The following is a 17,757-nucleotide window of genomic DNA, read 5'->3' on the forward strand; positions in this document are numbered from 1 at the left end:
TTTAGCTTGACATCGCCCTTCCATGAGACGAGACAAGACGAGAAGAAACCCAAAACAACATGGACGATCTTTGGGAAATAAACATTATCAAATGCCTCGAGGGTCATTTGAATCCCAGAACAAGAAAAAAAAAACCAAATGCCCTGCTATGCGCCGAAAGAAATGCAAAAAAAAGGTGAGCAGAACTATGCTGTCTCAGTCAACAGGTTGATGCAAGAGCCAGCTCAAGCCGATGAAGCAACGGCAGAAGGAACATGGCCTTGTTGATGATGTTGGCGCCGGCGAGCACCTGGCCTTCTCGCAGCGTGCCAACGAGCGTCATCGGCAACTTCGCTACCGAGCGAAGAGTCTTGACTAGTTGCCGCCGCAGCCTTGGCAGCTTCGGCAGCCTTCCTGTCGGCCTCCTCGAGGAACTGTGCGTACCGCGACTTCTTGTTGTGGATGCCGCACTCGGTCTTGTTCTGACCCTTCCACCTGCCGGCCCTCTCGTCCTCTCCCTCGGCCACGGGGCTGGTCGAGTGCCAGTCGCCGACCGACTTGTACCCCCTGTCAAGCAGCACGTTGTACGGCACGTCATTCTCCTTGATGTACTTTTGCACGTCCTGGAATGACCAGTTGACGAGGGGGTTGATCTTGACGATGCCCGTCTCGCTCTCAACCTCGATGATGGGGATCTTGTTGCGCTGTCCACCCTGAGACCTCCGGCGACCGGTCAGGACGGCACCTACGTTGAGATCCGAGTAGGCACGCTGCTGGGGCTCGACCTTAGCCACCCAGTCGTAGAACTCGGAGCTGGTCTCGTACAGCTTCTCGCCGTACTTGGTCTCGAAGTCGGCCACCGTCTCGCAGTCGGCCGGCTTGTACACGTGCATCTTGACGTTGCTGTACCGCTCCTTGACCCTCTCGACGAGCTGGTACGTCTCATCAAAGTGGTACAGGGTGTCGAGGAAGATTAGCTCGACCGAAGGCAGGAAGGAAGACTCCTTCTCCATTTTGGATAGCATGTCAAGCGTTACGAGTCCCGTCAGCCCAAAGGCAGTCGTCTGGTATAGGTTTGGGAAGAGGACCCGGCAGAAGCGAAGGATGTCCATGGCCTGCATCTTCTCGAGCTGGTCGTTGATGTGGCGCAGGTGCGAGGGCGTGAAGGAGACCTGGGGCAGAGATGCCGTCGACGAGCTGGCCGAGGAGTATCCCGAGTCCATCTCTGCGGCGTCCTCGAACTTGACGTGCAGGGGCTTCATGCGCGGAGAGGACTCCATGGATGATGGTTGCGTCATTGTGAGTAATTTTGTTTATACGTAGGTATGCCGATGGTTTGTTGGGAAATCCTCTAGTACAATATTGTACGTGTTACTCCTTTGGTGCTTGGGCTTCTGCAACGACTTCAGAAACAGGGGTTATAAGAGTCAAATATCGGTTAAGGAGTCTTTTTTACCGTGGAGGAGTATAAAGTATGGCCAACGAATCAGTTATAAAGTATATGGTCCAAGTCACAATTGGTAATCGGGTCCCAAAGGAATAGTATGAAGTCGTGTAAAAAGAGTTATGAAGAAGAACTGTATACTAATACACTGAAGGCCAAGGAATTTCTTGGAAATCAGAACCTACAGTACACCAGCTGGCCAAGTCTGAATAACAGCATTGACCACGTCCGCACCAGTGGTCAAGTACAAGTACCGCTACCTTGGGTTTCCCCTTGGGCCAGGTACTTGCCTCCCGAGTCCAGACCCCTGACGAACCATTTTTTTTTTAAGAGACGGCATGGCGATACAAAGGCGTCAATGACCATCGAGGGACCAGGCGGCGGACGAACCACATCTCAGGATGACGATTACATCAGCATCAAGATCGTAGCCGGGGCAGCACGCAATAGCGGGAATGGCTGGACAACACCGGAGCCGAGAATGACTTCACATCACCGTGGAGCCTCCTGGACGATCACGACATCGACGCTACGACTTTCATCAGCCTGAGGCCCAAGCTTTTATTGGCCAGCCTCGAGTAAGAGTGGTCGAGCAGGGCATGCAAAGTCAAAACTTGTCGTCTTAACTCCCGGGCTTTCCGGGAACCAGGTCCTTTGGTTGGCTACTCTAGACCACATTCGTTAATGTTAAAGTGTTTAAGTATTAAAAAAGCCAACAGGTCCCAAGGGTTTGATGTGTCGTGTGTGTTTGTAAACCAGGATCCCGGGCCGAGATCCAGTCCCGCAGCCAGCACCGATAGCCATTACCGACAGCCGCATTGAGGCGACGGACGCTTCAGGTTTTGTCGCAATCCATGAACCAGGTTACGATGATTAATCAACCAATCGATCGAAAACTTGTATGCTCATCTTTGGTGATAATATTTATGAGAGAAGGCGTTTCGACAATCGTGATGCAGCGAAGCTTTCGAAGGACGATCACTTCTGTTGTGGTTGTACTGTAATTACTACATACATATTACGGAGTACAGTACCTTGGGAGGTGTCCGGTCATTCATTCCTTTCACTGAACGAGCCGCAACCCTTCGTGGGCCAAGATTTCACGTGAGATGACCTCACCGCACCATATCTTCGGATTTTAGTGGAAGGAGCAGTTGACGGTGACATGACACACCCCTACCAAAGTAATGTTGGCGAATCTCAGCCAACCAGACTACGCATCGTTGCTACCTACTGCCCCACTAAGGCTGACGACTAAGCCCCTCCATGCAATAAACTGGTAAACAGGCTCCCCTCCAATTGATGCATGGTTGAAAGAAAGGCTGGTGAGGCGGCTCAACAGCATCGATTAATCGAGTCGTGTTAGAGTTTCATTTCATGCACCCTTGTTCATTCTTCTGTACTTGGCCCATTCCGTAGATCGATCATACGCCATCCATCCGTCAGCGTAAGCCTGCACAAACCCGAGCCGAGGAAGTGCCTCTTGGACAGTGCCAGTGCAACGTCTTTCTGCGTCAGAGTTGTACTTTACGGGAATAAACTTCCACCCGCACACATTCCCCTCCACCCCCTAAAGTGCCGGCAAAACTTTAGGCGCCGATAAAAAGAAATGCAAGAGGACAAGGGCACTCCCGCTCCCGCTCCGGTCGCATCCTCGATCCGAGCGGGTCCGGCTCGGCCGCAGCTGGGTGCCATGCGGAGCTCCTCCTACCTCCAGGAGCACCAGCAGTACCGCCCACCTGGAAAACCCGAGATGCACTACGGCATCGACACCGTCGTTGAAGATCATGGAGCCGCCCATGGCCAGGCACAGTCGGTTCTGCCGTCGCGGCCCAAACCGGTCTCACCCGCTCCCGGTGCGACGACCTTCAATGGTATCCCCTCGGCTGAACACCCGCCCAAGGTTGTCGAGAGCGGCTTGAACCATGACTTGTCTCATCCAAACTGCGCTCCTCCGGCGGGCACCACCACCAGCAGGCTGGTCGCTACCTTGATGTACAAGCCTTCCCGCTCGCACGCCCCGAGTGCAGTGCACTCGCCAAAGGTGCCTTCGCCCAACATCTCCAATATTGCCGTCGAGGAGCACACCGACATTCCCCCAAACCTGGCGCCGACTACCAACCCGGATGCCTTCCCCCTTGAACCACCTACCGCCGAGGACCAATCCCTCGACCGCCTCTATGGTTCCTACGTCTCCCCGCTATGTGTCGCGTCGTTCCTCCACCTCATGTCCACGTTCCCCATCCCCTCAGGCTCAACAGACCCGACCAGCGCCCATCGCTGCATGGACAGTGCTACTCACCCTTGTGTTGTCGAGTTGATTCTGAACCCCGCGCCCTCCCCAAGCTACCTAGCTCTCAAAGATCTGCGCAAGCATGAACTCATCTATCGTTTCGAGCGGGAATGGAGCGTCGACGTCGTTTTGCAGATGGAGTCGCCATTCCGTCGTCACAAGCGCCTCGTAGTCTTCGATATGGACAGCACCCTAATCACACAGGAGGTTATTGACCTGCTGGCAGCTACCATCAAGGACCCTCCAGACCTGGCTCAGCGAGTGGCCGACATTACCCATCGCGCCATGCTGGGCGAGCTCGAATTCGACGCGGCCTTCCGCGAGCGTGTCGCCCTGCTCAAGGGACTACCAGCCTCCCTCTTCAACGACTTGCGCCCTGTTCTTGATGTCACCCCTGGCGCGCGACAGCTCGTCAAGGCCCTCAAGCGCCTGGGTATTCGCACTGCCGTACTCAGTGGCGGCTTCCAGCCACTTACTTCATGGCTGGCTGGGGAATTGGGCATCGACCACGCGCACGCCAATGAGGTGGTTGTGGATGGTGAGGACAAGCTCACTGGTGAGGTCAAGGGCCTCATTGTCGGCAAAGAGCGCAAGCGGGATCTCTTGCTCGAGATTGCGGCCAAGGAAGGCATCGCGCCTAACCAAGTCGTGGCTGTTGGCGATGGAGCCAACGACCTGCTCATGATGGAGGCAGCCGGCCTGGGAGTTGCGTGGAATGCCAAGCCGCGGGTGCAGATGGAGGCAGATGCCAGACTTAACCGCGAGAGTCTCCTAGACCTGCTGTATTTGTTTGGCTTCACATATGATGAGATTGCTATGCTTACGTAGTCGGGCCGGTATAAAACAATCGTATCATGGGTAAATCTTGGGATCAGCGCCACTTCACTGTGAGCTAGTGCATCCTCAAGACGTTAAAACGTACCAATACAGCGAGCAAACGGAGGCAAATACGAAAAGAATAGGGTAAAAGGCGAGAGCCGACCAAGAGAAAAAAAAAAAGGATAAAAATATAAATCACAAATCAAGTTTAAGAAAAGTAATTTACTAGCAAAGTATCCAAAAAAAACAAAAAGAAAAAAAAAAACACGATTTTACACGGTTATAAAACAAAAGTTACAAAATTATCCCTAAACGCCTCCGTATGCCTACGCTGAATAACTCAAGGGGGGAAGCTGAGTCAACCTTCTCCCCAAGTCCCAAACCTTCTCTATGCTCCTTCAGGTAGCACAGGCTTCGCATCCTCGACTACTGGCTCGACTGCTGGCTCGGCCGCTGTCTCGGCCGCCGTCTCAGCTGCGGGTTCGGCTGTGGGTTTGGGCACATCTTTGGACTCGGACGGGCTCTTGTCAGCAGTCTTGTCGTCAGCCGGATCCGATGTCTGCTCTTCAGCCGGCTTTGAAGCCTGTTCATCCGGGACGGTCGTAGGTTCTACAGTTTCGGTTTTCAAAGCGACACGATTCTGCTCGTCCTGGGCGTTGAGCTGGGCCTCGAGCCCCGAGAACAGATCCGGGCCATCGTCCTCGTCCTCTGCCACTTTGGTAGGTGGCAAGGGCGGCGAGGGCGGCTGGGCAGGTAGTGGAGAGGCCTCGGGGACGGCTGGTGCGGCCTCTGTGGGTTGCGGGGCCGAATCTCCAGTCGCCTTGGGAGATTCTGTGGGTACTGGAGCATCGACGGGCTCTCTGAGGTCTGGAAGCTCGGGTTTGGTCTCTGCCTGCTCCGGCGTCTTTTCTGGCGTCTTCACTGTTGGGGTTTCGATTGCCCGCTCGGCCTTGGTGGTGGTATCAGATGGTTCTTCCGGTGTAGGTTGCTTTTCCTCCGGTGTTGGACTCTTGACCTGGGGGGCAGGAGCCTGAGCATCAGTTGCTAAACCGACGCTCTCTGAGGCTGGCTCTGCGGGCCCAGGAGAAGGCTTAAGGTCTGGCACCGCTTGTTGTGAAACTTCGGGCGAAGGTGCCTTTGTCTCCTCGATTTCCATTGGCTCAGGATCCGATGCTTGTGCGGGTGGTTCCGGGGCCTCTCCTTCGGAAGCTGGCGCATCCTCCATTGTTACATCGGGTGCAGGAACGGAGTCTACCGCCATCTCCGTCGTCGATGGCAGTGCAGAATCCTCCTGCTTAGTGGCCTCTGTTACTACAGTGTCATTGATGGCCTGTGGTTCCGTTTCTTGAGCAGACTTTGGATCCTCGGCAGCGGTGGATGGCTCCTTTGCAGGACCAGCCTCTACGCTTTCGGTGACAGTAGTCGGCTCTGTTGCCTGCGCAGTTTCTGCGCTCTCTTCGGGCTGGACCTCTTGCCCTGCCGGTGTGCCCTGAGAAGCCTCCTCAACCTTGGGTGAGACAACAGGCAACTTGTTTGTCGGCGAAGCCAGCGCCACGTGCTTGAGCGGGCTTCCCTCGGCACGCGGTGAGGCAGCAGCAGCAATACCAGCAGGCACGGGCAGGAGGCCTTGTGGCTCCGACTGCTTGCCTGAGACATCGCTGCTGCCATTGGTAGGTGCTTGCGGCGCTTCGTCCCTCTTTTCATTGGGTTGTGGTTGCGAGTTTGGCATGTTTTCTATGGGTTCTGAAGCCCGGTCGATATCACTAGTACCCTCCATCTCGATATCACCGTCACCCTCGTCGCCCTCGTCTCCATCATCCCCTTCATCCCCGTCTTCATCATCTGATGGGTGCGCAGATTGATCCATAGGATCACCCTGGGCACCATCGACCCCATTTGAAGTTTGAGTTTGAGTTGAGTTCTGGCAGACTTTGTCAGCATACATCTCGCGTGATTACTATAGAGATCTAAATCACTCACAGCTTGAGCTGCTTGACCGTCCAGAGGAGCGGTAGCGGTAGATCCAACGCCGCCGGTAGCAGTAGAGGTAGCAGCGCCAGCCCCTCCGGCAGTCTCGACACTGGAAGGCGGCCTCGTGCTCGCGGGCAGCGGCAACCTGCCCTTCTTTCTCCCTCGGCCAGGTCCCTTGGGCTTTCTCCTAGGCGGTGGCGGTTTCCTCCGTACCGGCGTGGTCTGCTGTGCGGGCAGCGCAGCCTCGACAGCAGGCATGGGCACGACGCTGGTGGATATGATCTCACCGTCCACTGGCTGGCCCTCGGTGAGGGTAATGGTCTGCTCGTAGGGGTTGCCGGCCGCGTCGACGCGCCGGACCGTCGCTCGCGTAATGGACGACCCCGTCGACTGCAACACCTCGGCCTTGGGCTTCAACGTAACAGTGTTCTTGCGCCGCTTGGCGAGGTAGGATATTGTGGCGCCCTCGGCGTTGCGGGGAACCTGCTTCCACACCTTGACGCTGTAGCCTTTTGCGCTGACATCCTCCTTCTTGTCGGCCTTGTCCGGGCCGGCGTCGAGATCTGCGTCGTCGTCGTCGGCAGGAGCGGGACGCTTATAGAGCCGGCCGGAGCGGGCGGCGCGTAGCAGCTCGAGCGAGTGCGGCGCCAGCAGTTGCGAGTCCTTGGGCATGCCGTACGGCAGCTCGCGGGCCCAAATGTCGTTCTCGTGATGCGCCTCGACCTGGGCGGCGGGCGCGACCGTCACCCACTCCTGGCGCCACTGGCGCACGGGGAGGCCCTCAAAATCATCGTGTTCGGGGTACCCTGATCGGTTGCCGCGACGCGTCTGGGAGTTGGCGCGGTACAGTTCATGTTAATCGCGGAACTTCTTTGTCCAAAAAAAAAAAAAACCCCCATTGCTTTGGCGGCAACGCTGTCCGAAATGTGAATCGAGGGGAATGTTGCATCAAACTTGCAAAAGTTGGAGAGTACTTACGCCTGGCGCCATGGTCAAACAATGCTCTATGAGGATACTGGTGTAATTGCGATTGATAATTGATTAATGCTGGGGCTGCCGTCGGGGTTGAATCAATTGACTTGATTTGATTCCAACCGCCGATTTGGGGACTAAAGAGACAGTGTGGAGACAGTACGGATACAGTACAACTACTTGTGATCACAAATTGCAAAGACTACTACTACCACAGTACAATGATCACGAATCACGATATCGTCACAATAAATCACAACGATATATTGAACAATTAATCTCGATATTCATTGTCCTTGAAATTCCCTTGCCGATTAATTCAATAGTCGCCAATGTGGAAAGAGCTGTGTTTCTGAATATGTTTGTACACATTATAGTACATACGACCTGAACTGCAAAGGTCGAAAGTCTGACATCTCGGCATGCAATGCTTCGAATAATCGTCCAACACCCATGCGACCTGTAGAGCCCTCAAAAGCCCTGCCCATCTTGAGCAGTATCTCATTCAGCAGCATATGCGCTTCTAACCCCTCTTTACTGTCAATACACACGTCGGCTTTGTTCCTTCGTAGAGTGCTGCTGGCGTTCGTATGGCAAAAACAAAAAAGATCATGTCGTCAATTATACCAAGCTTTCCCGCCAGAATCAGCGTTAGTAAAAGTCCGTCATAGTAGTAGCCAAGACAGGCGTGATTAGAAACACTTACCCTTGAGGCTTCTCTCGGATTATCTCGTTCCCATCGCCTTTGTCCTTGCCCTACAAAATTGCCCCGATGTCAGCGCAAGCCTCGATGTATATGTTCGTTCGCCCCAGGCCAGTAGCGAGCGTGCCCGAAGTCGAATCTTCAACATACCGAGATGCCGTTCTCAATAACCAGCCTGTCGAGCTGATAGAACTGTCCCAGAACCGTTTGCCTCTGCTCACCCAAATAAAAACAAAATCATTGTCAGTGCCGGCTTCCCCAAAAGGATCAACCTGCGTCAATTGTTCTTCCAGATGGCAAATATACAACGCACCTTCATGACCTGAAGGTCCTTCAAGCCCTGCTGGTACAGCTCCTCGATCCGCCCCGCGTCCTTGACGTCCTTGCTGTCGCGGAAAGCATCGCGCGTCCTCCTCCGGGCGTACTCGCGGAAGTTGTAGGCTGGGAACTGGTTGCTTTGCCTGAGGAGCTGGCGGTACTATATCAAAAAAGACGTAAATTTCGTTAGCTTACCCAAACTGTACGTCCGATCGCATCGGGGATTTTGATCGCGATCAATGAAAAACAAAAAAAAAAAAAAAAAAAGCCCTTCCTTACCAAAGATTTGACTTGCTGGGCCGGTTGGCCCTTGAAAACCTGGCTGGTTGCAGACATTATGGGTCGCAGCTTTGTGCTAGTTGAGTGGGCAGTTTGGTACTAAGGTAGGTAGGTATGGACGAATATGGACGATTGACGGGATGTTATGGATGGGCTTGATGGACTTCGGAGATAAGCAACCCACCCAACCCAAATCTTTGGAGAAATCGGCGACGTCAGGGGCGAAAGCGCGACGGTTGATGAATCTTGACCCTAACCCTGTTGGCTCCCAAGCAAGCAAGCCAACAAAGGTGTAAGAAATAAAATTCACAGACAACGTAGATATTAGTTTTGCTTCTTTTTTTTTTTTCTAACAGTAAGATTCACATTAAGCGATTTAGTTCCTAGAGTAGGGCTCAAAGTGATTGATTTCAAGGGTATCTTTTCGCCTGGCGCAAATACTATATACAACAATCCAGTCCAACCCGTAAGGTGAGGTCGAGAGCGGGGACTACGTCGGGCGCGTCTAGTCTTAGGTCGGATCGCAACCCCGCCCAATCTCTCTTCCTAGCTCATCGCCTTCATCGTGATCCCATTTCTCTGCTCCATGTCTGCCAATACTTGATTCAACGGTACCACATGATCCTCTATATTTCTCGACTGCTTCTTGGGCGCAGCAGCCCCGTCCTGGCCTGGTGATTCGTGCTTGTGCATGGCGTTTTGGTGGCGATCAAAATTCATCTCGGCGCAAGTCTCGGAGCAGTAGCTGGTCAAAACCTTGGTTGGTCCGAGGCAGTCGCTGCAGAGGACGATCTGCGTTTCGACCCCAGACATGTCTTCGTCTTCCCCCCTGCGTAGCTGTATGCAGTCGTCTCCGGAAGAGCAAATGTGCGCCTCGTTGACGTGGTCATCCTGTGGTTGCTGGGTCAGTACATGTAGATTCGAACAAACAGGGGCAAGCATCCGAATATGGATGGAAAAACATGAAAAGGGAAAGTAATACTTACAAATCCCACTTCGTAGCACGCATCTGTGCAGAAGACTGCAGGCGGCCCCTGACCGCACGCATTCGATCGCACCAGACACAGAGTGCAAGAGATGAAGGACTTGGGGTCCGGCAGCGTCGCGCACGCGGTACAGGGTGGTACATCGAGAGACAGCGGCTTCTCCTCCTCCTCCTCCTCCTCCGGCTTCCGGTTCTTGGTTTTCTTTTTCTTCTTGGATTTTAAATGTGCCGTCTGCGCCCGACGGAGCTCATCCAGCCTGCGGAGGTGCTTGTCCTTGACCTCCTTGGATGCCTTGCTCGCCGCCAACCTGTCCAGCATCTGATCCATGAAGCCGTCCAGAGGTCCCTCGGTGGTGGCGTTGAGCACCTCTCTATACACCTCTTGCCGCTCCAGAGGATTGCTCTGCGCCGCGATGAGCTTCTCCAGCGCGACGTCGAGATCCCGAGCCGGGGTGGAGGAGGCGCGCCCGCTCAGGACGTTGCCGATCTCGCCGAGCGCCGCCTCGAGCGAGATGCTCTCGTCCTGCAGCTTCTCCAGCAGCTGCGTCTGCCCCGCCTCGCCGACGAGCCGCCGGATGACCTTGGAGGTCTGTATCCGCCCGCGGGCCCAGTCGCGCTTCGCGTCGTTGAGTCGCCTCTCGACGGCGTCGAGCTCGCGCGGGTTCTGCCTGGCCCGCGCAAACAGCTTCTCGAGGTCATCGGGTAAGTTCCGCTGCGCCGTGAGCCAGGCCAGGTCGGGGGACTTTGTGTAGCGCGTCGCGACCTGATCGAGCAGGCGACCGCAGCACTCGGCGCATTGTGCTATGTGTTGGTGTTGATGGGTTTTGGAGCACGAATCCTTGAGGGCGGCTGCTTCATCTACCGAGAGCTTTTTGTGATGCCGGGTGGCCGCGACGGCCTCCCATACCTCCGTCATAGCAGTAAAAGCAATTTCGCCAGAGTATTTCTGGGTTTGAATTTTTTTTTTTTTTTTTTTTTTTTTAAACCAGAGTTTCGTTATTGATGGTGAGGGGATGGTTGTTCCAGGAATTGGGTCGCAAAGCTTGCTGTTGTAATCAGACGATGGTGCTTGAATTAGCTGGGTTGCTCCATGTCAAGCTCAAGTTTGGCGCGCCAGCGCCTGAGCTCCACCTAGCTGCAGTACCTGTATCCCCTGCATGCTGCTTTCGTTTAGGCCCGCAAATATTCGAATCCACTCACCCTTGTCACTAAACCGATAGTTGTAACCGCACGATTGCGACGAGACTCAATCTTGACTTTGCCCGGGATTCATCTCCCCGCCGCCAGCAGACCGTAAGTCTACACATCAAAATTCAATATGGTAAGTGAACTAACCGCCGCCTTCCTATACGTTTGCGCAGTACCGTTCTGACATGTAAAACTTGTTTCTAGGCGGACAAACTGCGCTCACAGCAAGAGCTGGAACGGCTGCAAGCCAAGTATATCGGCACCGGCCACCCAGACACCACGAGCTGGGAGTGGAAGACCAACATCCAGCGCGACACATATTCGAGCATCGCCGGCCACCCGCCATTGGTGGCCTACATTTCGCTGGCTGAAAACGAACCGGTGGCCAAGACTCGGGCGCAGATGATTCGGGTGAGTCTTTGTCAATGAATAGCAAAACGCATCGAAAAAAAACAAACTCCTTGGCTGACGATGTAACACTTTGAAAGAAAATGATTCAACCTTGTGGACCGCCTCCTGCAAGGGAAGGAGACGAAATCGGGGCGCAGCAAGTTAGTTGAGAGCACTATGCGGGCGTGCTCATGACCGACACGGAAGAATATTGCAGATAACTAGCACCGGCAGGCCAACGCAGGTCAATATACCGAAACAGGGCTACATGTGCCTCTTGCGGATATCACTGTATCGGAACAATCCATGCGGCTTCGAGAGTAAGCCCAAGGTTGGAAGAGGGAACGAGAGGCTGGAATGCCAATTGTAAGGTGCTGAAGCTAGATGCCGCTGTACCATTGGTCTAGCCGTCTAATGAAATGGGTATCACAAAGAGGCTCGAGGCCTGTCCAAGCCATAGTTTCTCGCTCAATCCTCCTGCTCTGCGCCCTCCTCATCCTCATCCGCATCCGCATCTACGTCTTCACCCTGCTCTCGTTCTATTATACCATTGACAGGTTTCCGATCCCGAATTTTAAAGCTGGCTTGCAGTTTCGCCTCGAGTTCCTGGTCATAAGCCTCGCCATACACATCCCTCACAATACTGGCCATGGACTCGTCAGTCAACTCCTGCTTGGCGCGCGGACCGACACGCCACGTGATAGCATCGTCGTCATTTTGAGGGTTGCGCTCCACCGTTTTGACAATGTAATTTTGCCTGATAAGCCTCTGGAGGAGCAAATCGGTCTTTTCAACTGGCGTGTTGGTCTCGGCATTCAATCTCTGAAGATACCGTTTGAGCTTTGGGTCGCTCAACTCCCCGCGGTTGAGCTGAATTATGGTAACAATCATGGAGTAGAGCCCAACATAGGCGGCTTCCTTCTCAGCGGTTGGAACCCTAGACGGCGCGACTATGGCTGCCGTCCTGTAATCCTCCGGTAGTGTTGTTACAAGGATGTATGTGTTGGAGGATGTTGTGCCCTTGGACTGGGATTTGGCAGCTGCGGCGAGGTCAGTCAACCATTATCTCAACAGCAACCGTGTAAATATGGCTCCGGTTTTCATTGCAAACACTCACCTCTCCTCTGTTCCTCCACGGACAAAGTCGTCTTGTCTCTGACAGGCAACTCGACCATCTCCATGCCAAATACTGCGCGAAGCTGCTTCTGTGCACCCTCAAATACGTTCCTAAATGACCTCCCGTGTGCTCCCAAGACTGATACTTGAGTGTCAGCTCTGCGCGCGTGGCAAGGAGCTAGTAGCGTCTCTTACCCTTATCTCTGATACCTTCCCTGCGTATCGGGGTCCTAGAATATTCGCAGGCGAGAGCATATCTGACGAGCTTCTTTATCAACTGCGACTCAATGGATCCATCGCCCTCGACCCCGTTGGCCTCCTCACTTGCACCTTCGCTATCCTCATCCCCCGCGCGACGCCGGCGCTGCGTGGGACGATCATCTTGATCGTCAACTTCTTCGTCGGCCTAGTGAGGTGTGAGAATCATTCGTGGTTCCTGAATTATCTTATCATAGATGTTGTGCATTGAACACTTACAGGTCGCCGCCGACGTGGGAAGGTAGGCATTATAACAATAGAAAATTAATTCAGCATCAATTTGTGGGTCTCAACACAGCCAGTGTATCCTTTAAACCAAGATCAATAAATACGCTTGCATCGGCAGGTTGTTCTTTTGCTGGTGAGTGACAATTTATCATGTTCTGATAATTCGACGCGACACAAACACGCGACGTGGGGTTGATCTTTAATGATCTTCTTTTTTAGGCCCTGGACCCTGTCGGGCTTGCCTTTTCTGGTTGCAAGCGACCCATGCCGCCCGCCAGGGGTGCATGGATTGTATGGGTCAAAAAAAAAAAAACAGCATTTGCGATCGAGCTCAGACGATGATCAAATTGCAATTCTCATAAAAAAAAAAATAAGTTGCAAGGACTCGCTCCCGATACACTCAAATTCGTTAAAGCTAAAACGAAAACAAATACAGTAATGCCGTCAGTCCGCCACTATCCTTCATGATCAGATCCAGGGCTGCGGTCGGTAACTTCGTCTGCCTCAGATGTCAAGTCCGACGACTTCCTTACAATGCCCCGACGACCGCCTTTGCCGATGCCCACCCTGTCGCCCACAGGAGCGTAAATCGAAGCCAGATACGTCACAACGGCACTGATGCCAGTTCCAAAGATGCGGCTCCTGAAAAATCCGTCGACGCAGAAGCGAAGCCAGACGGCCGTCCGAGCAAAAACCCATCCACTGCCAGGCGTGTTTTTCGTGATGCCAGCGGCAAGGGCCTCCGCAAGCGTGTCTACTGGCGCGGAGGGAGCAGGATCGTGCCAGTGTCGCAGGATCTGACCGTTGGGATCTTGGGAAAGCCTGCAGACGCTTTGATCATGAAAGATTTGGGTGACCGCCAGCTACTCAAAGACAAGGATGATCAGGCCAAGTCAAAAAGGTCTACATCCAGGAAAAGCAAGCTAAAGGTCAAAGATAAACCCACAGAGGGCGAGGCAGAAGAACAGGGGGGTTCTGTTGGCAATGGAGAAGCGTCTACATCGCCAGTCCAAAACAAAGCTTGGGAGGGTTTGGACCAGAACCGTTCCCAAGATCCCACACCAGACGAGATTCAGGCCTACATTGCCGATCTGCGACCCACCGGCGACACCCTCATTCCACAGCGCGAATTCGATCAGCTGACAGAGACTTTGGTCACCGGCTTCACCAACAAGCAGTTGGGTAGGTATGTCGCTGAAAATCCGGTCAAAAGGGGTCTCAAGGACCTTCCTAGTGGCAAGAAAGCCCCTTGGATTGAGGATAGGAAACCATGGACCTCGGAAAACACCCTTACGAGGGCAAGAGGGACCCCGACCCTATACCCGGGTGCAGGGCGACCAATGCCTCTCAAGGAGGCACTGGTCCTACGGCTGATGCAGGACTGTTGGGGTCTTTCTGTACGGGAACTGGTCGCCGGCATGGGACACCTTGACGTGCAGATCAGGAATCCCGAGTTTTCGTTGCTCCTGGTCGGAACAAGGCGGTGGCTGCAGTCCATATCCCGCATCTACCTCAAAAAAGTAGGTGGGCGCGTAGAGCTGAGGCGCTCCGATCGCACGATGCGCATATTTGCTCCCAAGGCAGTGGCAGAGACAATTCTTGCCGACATTGACGAACTCCTCAGCTGGGCCGTGACCGAGAGGATACAACTGGACTCCATCACAGCAGAAACGCCTAGAAAGAGGGCTCTGGATCAACTTGCGGGACTGACAAACTCACATATTGAGTTTGACGAGGAGAAAAGGGAAATCGTTGTATCATGGATCCACAAGAACAGAGCTACTGCGGGCGAGTTAGTAAATCTTGAGAATACGGCCGAAAAGGTATACCGCCTTTTGCTGACGGCTTATGACCCTACTGGTATATCAAGCTCCACCACCGTCTTTCCCACGGTGGACGCCGGCAAGGAAACCGGAAGTTTGATTGTCGATCACGGCATTCGCCCTACCAGCCCGCCTTGGAACTTTCAGAGGGGCTCATGGGCAAGGCTACAGCGTCCCCAATCGAAAGTGGGTTCGGACGCGGCAGTCGTCGAGGAGTCTCTTCTCAAAGCTGCACCATCATTGCTCAAGTGGCCAGTCGATAGCAGATTTCGGGAGCACTTCCGTTTCTTCCAAGACCGACATGTATCGTTTAAGGGGGTATTTCCTCATGGACGCTGGTCCAAGGCTCGCACTGCCACACAAGCCACCTTCGGCCACTTGATGCACGGGTACGGAGATGTCCTAGCCGCCGGCACACGCATTCCAGCGACTCCTGAGTGGACGTCCCCACGCATGCTCTTTCCTACCACACCCCCTCTGCTTCACAGTGGCATGGGAGAGCCTCAGCCCGCTGGCCCTCTCCCGACATATCTAGTCATCCGCTTCGTCCCTTCACCCTCAGATCCATCAACAGAGACGCATAAACCCCCGACATTGGAGCTTCGGCTTCTCACTCAACAGTACATAGTCGCCGGCTTGCAGAGAGCAACGCTCTTTGCGATCCACGACACCCACCATGCTGACATTCTACTCCCTTCGATGCCAGTCGACGCGCGTATCACTCAGCGTCAGGTTTCCATGCTCCGTGGCGCGGACCTCCACAGCATGCCAAACATGGGGCCCCTGCGGGAATTTATCGTGCGCTCCAAATTGGACCTGATGGGTAACGTCGTCCGCACTCCCCCGTCAGTGAAGGGGCTTGTGCTGCCTGCATACCTCATGGGTGATGGCAAGGCCGAGCTCTCGGAAGACGACATCGAGGCGGAATCAGTCGCGATCGATTACGTCTTTGCCGACGCGGAACTACACCGCCGGGTCGACTTTCACATTCAAGATGAAAACGTAATGTACACCAGCATCCGGAACCTTACGCAGCCGGGAACCAACAGGGCTGAGATCTCGGTGCACCCTTCGCTGCCACTCTCGCTGCCGTCCGTCTTGGAAGACCCTGATATTTCCGAGGCTGCTGCAAACGAGATCGTAAAGTCCATGGCAGAATTGGCGGTCGACGAGCCTGAGCTCGTCACTGAACGGTTCTTGCAAGGGATGATGAATTTGGCCAGCAACAAGACGATGAAATGGGCAGTCATGTAGTACTAGAGTTTTTTTTTTTTGGATATTAGGGCATGTAGATTATTGTAACTTTATGTATAGAAAATGTATGTCTAAAGAATTTTTTTTTCTTTTTTTCTTTTTTTTTTTTTTTCTAGTTCGGTCAGCAACGCTTGAGTTAATACCATTGGCACTTCGACTTTGATTGGCGTCATTCTCCATAGTAAAATAAACAATTAAACAGGTATGTCACCTATTGTTACCTATCTGTTGCATTCAATCTGTCCAGCTTCTACTGTAGAACCAAGGGCCGGTCATATTCCAATCTCGAAACCCAGTGACCTATGCATCGATGGTGTCCGTTTGCTATAGCAGTATCCTCGCGCGCCCTCGCCAACCAGACCAATCATATCCCACCTTTATCTTTTCTACTATGGAGAGCAGCATGTATACTGTGAAGGAGGAAAACCGGTTAGTTCGGTACACACCTCCCAAAGGGCGTTTTGTGAAATTTTTTTCTTCATCTTCTTCTTTTCCCTTCCCTCCTGTTTGCAACGTCAACTTACGCGAGCTGAGCACGTTATGCCAAGTCTGCTTTGAGTAAATGTATAGCTCGGCCTGCCCGTCGGGACTTTGCCGTTTGGACAAACACGTGGGACGTTGCAGGTGGAGGCCGTTGTCGCCCTGCCTGATGTGCTGTATCTTTGGCATGCGCCAAGGGCGGACACCAACGGCACGGCCAGGCCGGCGATAAACGTAAAGATTTTAATAGGCTGCATCGGTTACTGTTTCGTTCATGCGGATTGTATCCGAGAGATGATAAAAGAAAGATTATTATTGACGTTTTAAGTGTGGTGTAAAGATGCAATATTATAGTAGGAAATGGGAGCCATTATTTTTGGAGGAACTGGACGTATTGATATACAAAAGCCCGGAAAGCTTCGTATCGCGTCATGTCCATTTTTCTTTCTTGTTCAAGTAATAACTTTCTTTTTTTTCTTCTCGGTTTTGTCGTCCTTTAGATTTTCTTTCACAGCCTCTCTGTTCGATGACGTCCTGTATATGTCCCATGGACAACTGGAGGTTGGTCCGGCAAGGGTTTCCTGTGAAGCGATTTCCCCCAGAGTAAATATAGTGTTGGGGTTGACAAGGCACGAGCTGGGAACTTCCCAGGTCTGTCGCATCAGAGTTAACCTACAGAGTAGAATGAGGTTTGTTCGATGATTCCAGGCCAACTTTGGAAAAAGTATTCAAAGAAAAAAAAAAAGAAAGAAAAAAGAAACGGCGTACTAAGGGTCTCCGTGTACAATAACTCCTCACTTTATACATTCGAAACCCAAATTTGTCCACTGGCATGTAAAGACCAGATCCTGTTTAGGTACCTACTATATTCATCCAAGTGCCCAGACACATACTGGCACTTTCTCCCTACCATAACGCCAAAAATCCCTGATATAGTCCCCGGTGAAGATAAAGTGTTTTTAAACGCAAATGAATTGGGTTTTACAGAGTATGAGGCCTAGAGCCTTTTATCTATCGTTGGCATAGTTTGTGTTTGAATGTTTAAATGTTTTTGTTTTTGTTTTTATGTGTTTTTCCCCGCAAGTTCATAATTCAATACCACGCCTCCTCTCGGCATATACATATAGTAATTTTTTAATCAAACCACATGGCAATGCTTTGTAGCTGGTGGTATTGGAAGCCAGCATAACATATATATATCCAAGCCTAGTGAGTGTCCAACTTGGATCGACAGGGTGCTCGCTATTTCACATCTTC

The 17,757-nt window shown here is 52.8% G+C and overlaps 7 protein-coding genes across 7 annotated transcripts; 2 read left to right on the forward strand and 5 right to left on the reverse strand.

Moving 5' to 3' along the window:
* Positions 1–224: 224 nt before the first annotated feature.
* Positions 225–1,277, reverse strand: PgNI_00335 (uncharacterized protein; the record flags this gene model as incomplete). The annotated part of the gene is made up of 1 exon (XM_031120417.1): positions 225–1,277. The coding sequence occupies one exon, from the start codon at positions 1,275–1,277 to the stop codon at positions 225–227; it is 1,053 nt and encodes a 350-aa protein (XP_030987129.1).
* Positions 1,278–2,634: 1,357 nt separating this feature from the next.
* On the reverse strand, positions 2,635–9,083 carry PgNI_00336 (uncharacterized protein). Its single transcript, XM_031120418.1, has 8 exons — positions 8,779–9,083; positions 8,495–8,659; positions 8,332–8,394; positions 8,185–8,234; positions 7,863–8,054; positions 7,485–7,521; positions 6,516–7,334; positions 2,635–6,456 (listed from the first exon to the last, which is right to left on the reverse strand). The coding sequence occupies exons 1-8, from the start codon at positions 8,833–8,835 to the stop codon at positions 4,924–4,926; spliced, it is 2,916 nt and encodes a 971-aa protein (XP_030987132.1). The 5' UTR covers positions 8,836–9,083; the 3' UTR covers positions 2,635–4,923.
* PgNI_00337 (uncharacterized protein) lies at positions 3,033–4,544 on the forward strand (the record flags this gene model as incomplete). Its single annotated transcript, XM_031120419.1, has 1 exon — positions 3,033–4,544. One exon carries the CDS (start codon positions 3,033–3,035, stop codon positions 4,542–4,544), a length of 1,512 nt encoding a protein of 503 aa, XP_030987131.1.
* Positions 9,084–9,167: 84 nt separating the features above from the next.
* Positions 9,168–10,679, reverse strand: PgNI_00338 (uncharacterized protein; the record flags this gene model as incomplete). Its single annotated transcript, XM_031120420.1, has 2 exons — positions 9,168–9,669; positions 9,765–10,679. 2 exons carry the CDS (start codon positions 10,677–10,679, stop codon positions 9,325–9,327), a joined length of 1,260 nt encoding a protein of 419 aa, XP_030987134.1. The 3' UTR covers positions 9,168–9,324.
* A 402-nt stretch (positions 10,680–11,081) lies between these two features.
* PgNI_00339 (uncharacterized protein) lies at positions 11,082–11,511 on the forward strand (the record flags this gene model as incomplete). Its single annotated transcript, XM_031120421.1, has 3 exons — positions 11,082–11,084; positions 11,156–11,362; positions 11,440–11,511. 3 exons carry the CDS (start codon positions 11,082–11,084, stop codon positions 11,509–11,511), a joined length of 282 nt encoding a protein of 93 aa, XP_030987133.1.
* Positions 11,512–11,809: 298 nt separating this feature from the next.
* Positions 11,810–12,964, reverse strand: PgNI_00340 (uncharacterized protein; the record flags this gene model as incomplete). Its single annotated transcript, XM_031120422.1, has 4 exons — positions 11,810–12,381; positions 12,459–12,596; positions 12,653–12,863; positions 12,935–12,964. 4 exons carry the CDS (start codon positions 12,962–12,964, stop codon positions 11,810–11,812), a joined length of 951 nt encoding a protein of 316 aa, XP_030986107.1.
* Positions 12,965–16,138: 3,174 nt separating this feature from the next.
* Positions 16,139–16,821, reverse strand: PgNI_00342 (uncharacterized protein). Its single transcript, XM_031120423.1, has 2 exons — positions 16,545–16,821; positions 16,139–16,430 (listed from the first exon to the last, which is right to left on the reverse strand). Exons 1-2 carry the CDS (start codon positions 16,755–16,757, stop codon positions 16,410–16,412), a joined length of 234 nt encoding a protein of 77 aa, XP_030986108.1. The 5' UTR covers positions 16,758–16,821; the 3' UTR covers positions 16,139–16,409.
* Positions 16,822–17,757: the final 936 nt, after the last annotated feature.

The sequence above is a fragment of the Pyricularia grisea genome, assembly GCF_004355905.1.
Source record: "Pyricularia grisea strain NI907 chromosome Unknown Pyricularia_grisea_NI907_Scaffold_1, whole genome shotgun sequence".
Taxonomy (NCBI): Eukaryota; Fungi; Ascomycota; class Sordariomycetes; order Magnaporthales; family Pyriculariaceae; genus Pyricularia; species Pyricularia grisea.

What these genes read in the sequence shown, in the direction of transcription:
- PgNI_00336 (XM_031120418.1), bottom strand. Translation starts at nt 8,835, where the DNA reads ATGTCTGCAACCAGCCAGGTTTTCAAGGGCCAACCGGCCCAGCAAGTC. An exon ending in CCCAGCAAGTCAAATCTTTG is followed by an intron (nt 8,660 to 8,778) that starts GTAAGGAAGGGC and finishes TTTTTGATATAG; the next exon opens with TACCGCCAGCTCCTCAGGCA. An exon ending in GTTTGACCATGGCGCCAGGC is followed by an intron (nt 7,335 to 7,484) that starts GTAAGTACTCTC and finishes GCCAACTCCCAG; the next exon opens with ACGCGTCGCGGCAACCGATC.
- PgNI_00342 (XM_031120423.1), bottom strand. Translation starts at nt 16,757, where the DNA reads ATGCAGCCTATTAAAATCTTTACGTTTATCGCCGGCCTGGCCGTGCCG. An exon ending in GCATAACGTGCTCAGCTCGC is followed by an intron (nt 16,431 to 16,544) that starts GTAAGTTGACGT and finishes CCTCCTTCACAG; the next exon opens with TATACATGCTGCTCTCCATA.